At 35.2% G+C, this 5,680-nt stretch overlaps 1 protein-coding gene across 1 annotated transcript; it reads left to right on the forward strand.

Moving 5' to 3' along the window:
• The first annotated feature begins 3,828 nt into the window (after positions 1-3,828).
• On the forward strand, positions 3,829-5,442 carry LOC150104372 (protein ZBED8L-like). The gene is made up of 2 exons (XM_090396465.1): positions 3,829-3,879; positions 4,840-5,442. Exons 1-2 carry the CDS (start codon positions 3,829-3,831, stop codon positions 5,440-5,442), a joined length of 654 nt encoding a protein of 217 aa, XP_090252591.1.
• The last annotated feature ends 238 nt before the right edge of the window (positions 5,443-5,680 follow it).

Consider the following 5,680-nt stretch of genomic DNA (forward strand, 5'->3'; position numbering starts at 1 on the left):
TATTAGCATAAGATAATAAAATCTTAGCATAACAAAAACTATGGGATGGCAATAGTATTTTACTAAAACCGGAGGCAAATGAATTACCTTTAACATAGGAATCAGAACATCCTCAATATAAAATGACATCGTAAGATTATGAACCTAAGGAAAAGTCAAGCATTTAAAATGCAGAATAGCTTCATCGGTTGAAACCTAACTTAAGGTTTTTCATTTAAAAAGAAAAAGAAACTAAAAAAACAGACGACTACATTCATATTTCCACTGCCAGAACATGACCTAAACTGCTCAAGTTGAATGCTCTTTTTTGACTTTCTGGCCTTACTGTAGCGTTTAATGTTTACATAATTGGATATATTAAGCTCGAAATACTGGGTAGCGACTGTTAAATATAAACGTTCTTGAGCATTCCGAGACATCTGGCCATCATCCTGTTCGGATCTAATTTAGCAGTGTATGTTACATGTAACTAAAATAAGAGCAATAAATAAATGATTGAAAACAATATTTTAAAGAAGTTATTAGTAAAATATTTCAAAAAATCAAATCCGAATTTACTGATTCAAAATAAGCAACATACACGCATGTAGTACGAGTGGGTGTATACACACACCGATACAGAGAGAGCGTACCAGGAGACTCCTTGCCGTTTCAACTACCAGTCTCACTACTAAGTGCGTGCGCATGCTACACAAACGCGGACACTCAGAAGTGAAGAGTTCGAAAAGCATAAACGGGAAAGAAACTGGTATTTTCCTTCGGTTGTTGCGTTTATTTCACATGAGCAATGGCTTATTACGAGTAGTTATATGGCCGCTACCGATGCAAGCGAAGCACGCGGTGGGATTACCTAGGGGGCGCTGAAGTTGTGCTGCAAAATTCTGAAATGTGCAATAATTAATTGCTGCTGTTTGATTATTTTTTATTATTATTGTTATTTCTAAGACATTTTTCGTTGTTTTCCATGTTGTTGTTTCCAAGACATTTTTCGAGTTTTTTGTTGATAATTTCTGAAGTGGTCCTTTTTTACCTTAATAGGTATTGAGTGTGTTATAATGTATTTTCCCATATTCTTGTTTACTGAACAAAAATGTGAAGCTTTTAGCTATGTAGTGTTGTGTCACAGTTTGGCAAATTATAGGTTATGTTATATTGTGAGGATATAAAGATTATTATTTACAAAAATTGCTTTCAAATATGTATGTACGCTTATTTCTGCATGTTCCAGAATAGAAATGGCCGGTGGCGGCTCATGGCTTGAAATCGTGGGGCACTGTAACTTTCGAAATATATATACACACTGTAAATACAGTGTATACGTTGTTTGAATAAAATATCAAAATTATGATAAAAAAATTTTAAAAAAATCATGAAAAAATATCGTTTATTATCGATAAAATTATACAGTTTGGTATAATTCAAAATTACTTAAAAATATTATTTATTATCAATAAAATTATACAGTTTAGTATAATTCAAAATTACTTAAAAATAAAATCCATTCTTCTTGTTTTGTTTCGAGCGAAAAGGTCAATAACTTTTTCCTTGATGTTTTTGTGACTGTTGGAGAATTTTTTTCTCCGTTGAAATCATCGCAAATGCATTTCACCTATCCTGATCCATAGTGCTTCTCAGAAATGTTTTTATTCTCTTTAATGTTGAAAAACAGCGTTCAGGCTCTGATGTAGTCATAGGAAAATTGCCGTACTTATCAATACAGTAATTTCACTAAGAACAATCTAAATTATTTTCTGTTATAAATTTTAACAAGTCAATTAATTTACAATAATCATGCATGTCGGGTCTACTGTACGATACCCGAAGTTCAGTTTCAAGTTTTTCTTTGTTGATCATGGGATGTACTTCAGTGGTCAATTTTATTTCTTCTGTAGGCAATTTATTCTCAAATTTATCTAATTTATCCTTGTTATATAATTTAGCAGCTACTAAATGTTTAGTGAAAGAATACCTTTCCTCCATATCAATACCTATGCAGTCACATACTTCCTTTGATTCAGCAGCGAGCGTATTTAAAGTATTCTCACAGTACTTTGAATTTCTTATTGCCAAAATAGCAGTCTTAAAATTTGCTATATATTCATGTACTTTGAGTACATCAATTTCACGAGACTGCATTTGATTGCAAATTACTTCAACATGAAGCATTATCAGATGAAAAAGCTCCACCCAGAACATGAATTTTTCATTATTTAGGTACTGTAAAATTCCTGTAGCTTCTGAAATGACTTTGTCATTTCAAACAAACACGGAAAACAAAATAGCATTAATTAAGAGGGAGATGTTAAATCCCGTTTTATTTTATAGCCGGGTACGAAACTAGGGTCGAAATCCACCGACATCCATAGAGTTTCAATGCCGAAAAAACTATCGGCAGAACCAAGTGTAAATGATCACTTGGATAGTACAACACCAGGGCAACTCCATGCAAAGGTGGAGCAAAATCCCTCACTAACTTTAATCTTTCATAATGTAAAAACCCAGCTCCTAAGAGATGTATATATATATTGTTTTACATTATGAGAAGATTACATTATATAGTAATCTTCTCATAATGACTTCGGCAATTCGATAGTAGAGGTATGTAAATTTCTGTTCACTTAAAACCTTGATATTCCAGGTCTACCTACTCACTGATGAGACCTCAAAAAAGGTTGAAACCGGTCTGGGTAGTGACCTCTTCTCATAATGTAAAACAATATATATACATCTCTTAGGAGCTGGGTTTTACATTATGAAAGAATATTAAAGTTAGTGAGGGTGCTTGCTCCACCTTTGCATGGAGTTGCCCTGGTGTTGTACTATCCAAGTGATCATTTACACTTGGTTCTGCCGATAGTTTTTTCCGCATTGAAACTCTATGGATGTCGATGGATTTCGGCCCTAGTTTCGTACCCGGCTATAAAATAAGGATTTAACATCTCCCTCTTAATGAACAAATTCGCCGGGAAAATAGCCTTTCGGCGTATTATCTTTGCAGTTAAAATAGTGCATTTTTCACTTCACAACCACATAACCAACTTTCTTTTTATACCACTCTGTATTAAAACTTCTAATGTACTTCTTAGATATTTGAATATCGAGTAAAGGACGGCCTCTTATTTTAACAGAAACTTTCTCAGCGAGAGTCAACTGTGAAAATTCAAGTTTTTGTACTTCACTTACAGTCACTACTGTCACAGAACTTATTTCTTGAGGTTGCATTTCTGAGGTCATAACTGTCAATAACCCCAATAATGTTCTAAAATAAAAACTATAACAAATGTTGTCTTTAATTTTAATGTCCAAATATTTAAAGAGACGGAGTAAACACGATAAGCACTACGAACACTCTACTATTTGCGCAAACTGCATATAAACAACAGTGGAACTGCGCGACGAACAGTGCCGCATTACACTAATCGCTCGCATCTCACTAGAGCCTTACATCTCACTATGACGCGCATATGCTTGCGCGCGTAGCAATATGACGCTGTGGTAAACACAGTACTGCTATCGTCCTTCGCCCTCCTAAGCTACAAGATGGATTTTTATTATTTTTATACAAAATAGGAGAATTGTATAGGATTGTTGATGATAAAATTAAATAGTACAAGCAAATATAAATAAATTAATAAATATATTTATATATCGAGAAAAATTGGAGGTGCTGCTGTTCCGCAGTGCCTATGCACGAGTCACCCCTGGAAATGGCAGATACGTCAAAGAAGAAATGTAGGCAGTATAGCATTGAATACCTAAAATATGGATGCATACTAGCACCAACAAACCAGCAGCTGCCAATGTGAAAGGGTCTTCTCTAATGAGGTCATGAAGCCTTCCGGAATAATTGGACATTTGAAGAAGGTACATCCTGACAAGGTAAATAAGAATTTAACTTTCTTTCAATCTCTCCGAGACAAATTTCAAAAGCGACCAACAGTTTCAAGCATGTTTTGCAATGCTTTACAACAAAACACCGATGGTTTGCGTGCATCGTACATTTCACTGGTGATCGCAAAGTCTGGAAAACCACATATGATTGGTGAGGAACTCATCCTGTCAACTGTTAGTGAAGTTCTGAGTACTATTTTACATAAGTCACATAATTAAGACGATTCCTTAACAATAATTTTGCGCAAAGGCGAGTAGATGAAATGGCTGCTAATGCTGAAGAAACATTATGCTGCATATTAAGGACAATATACTTTGCATTATAACTGGACGAGTCAACTTTACCGGGCAATGAATCTTTGCTGTTAGCTTATGTGCGCTTTGTAAAGGAAGAAAGTTTGGTTCAAGAGTTATTTGCAAAGCTACTAGATACATACACTAAAGGGGAGTCAATATTTCGAGTTGTTGAGCAGTTCTTCAAAGATAAGGAAATCCCACTTACTAACATTCTTGTGCAAATGATGGAGCACCATCAATGACAGATCGTTAAAGTGGGTTTGTCGCCTACTTGAAAAAAGCAGTACCAAATATATTTACCATTCACTGTGTCATTCATCGCCAACATCTGGTTGCAAAAAACCTCAGCGATCGCTTGCACAACTCACTACACACTGTCATTACTCCAGTGAATAACATTAAAGTCCACGCTCCCAATGATGGACTTTTCGAGAGCTCTGTGATGAAAATGATGAACATTTGCTGCTCCATACTGAAGTTCGTTGGCTGTCAAGAGGCAACTGTTTGAGACGGTTTTATGATCTTTTTGATACCGTTGTAGAGTTTTTTGAAGACAAAATGGCTTTGCTCAGTGATGAACTGAAAGCTACCATGCATGATGTTGCTTATTTATCAGATATATTTGAAAAATTTAATGAAATTAATTTGCAGCTGCAAGGCAATGATATCAATCTAATCAAGGCCAAATCTTCTATCTCAACATTTATTTCAAAATTAAATCTGTTGAAGCGAAACCTAGGCCGTCATGAGCTCTACCAATTTCCCAGCCTGTCCGAGTTAGATGAAAAGCGTAGGGTGCAAACTGATGATCTGCAAGTTTACTGTGACTATTTGAATATGCTGCATGAAGATATGACTGGGCGATTTAAGGATCTACTTTCGTTGGAAGTTCCAGATTGGGTAATAAATCCATTTTCCGATACTGAGGTAGTGGGAGCCATGGAGGAAAAACTAATTAAGCTACAAAATGACTTTGAGCTGAAGCCAAAATTTAAGAAATCTTATCAAGAGTTTTGGTTGCAGAAAGAGATCTCTGCTCGCTATCCTTCCCTGTGGGGAGTGGTTAAGAAGCTCCTCGTTGCATTTCCACCATCATATTTGGTGGAACGTGGTTTTAGTGTGGTCATGCAACTGTCGAAACAAAGAAATAGATTCCAGATAACTCAACGTGGAGATTTAAGACTCCTGCTAAGTGATATTAAACCAGACATAGGAGAACTGGTATCACTCCATGAAGCCCATCCATCATATTAAGGATTTTCTGAACATTCAAGTCAATAGCTGCCATTGAATAGCAATATAATACAATGTTTTATTAGATTTTAATGTAAAGTTGCTATTAAAGTTAAATTTATTTTGGATTTAAAATAAATGTAAATTGTAAATTAATAATTTGTTTTAAAAATGTTATTACCGTTCCTTGTGGGTTGTGTGAATCGCTTTTCTGAATGTAGGGGGGTCAGGTAAGGAAGGGGGGCACTGACGATGAGTT

This window comes from Typopeltis vanoorti, chromosome 8 (assembly GCF_054136105.1).
Source record: "Typopeltis vanoorti isolate ZY-2024b chromosome 8, IOZ_Tvanoo_1.0, whole genome shotgun sequence".
In the NCBI taxonomy this organism is placed as follows: Eukaryota; Metazoa; Arthropoda; class Arachnida; order Uropygi; family Thelyphonidae; genus Typopeltis; species Typopeltis vanoorti.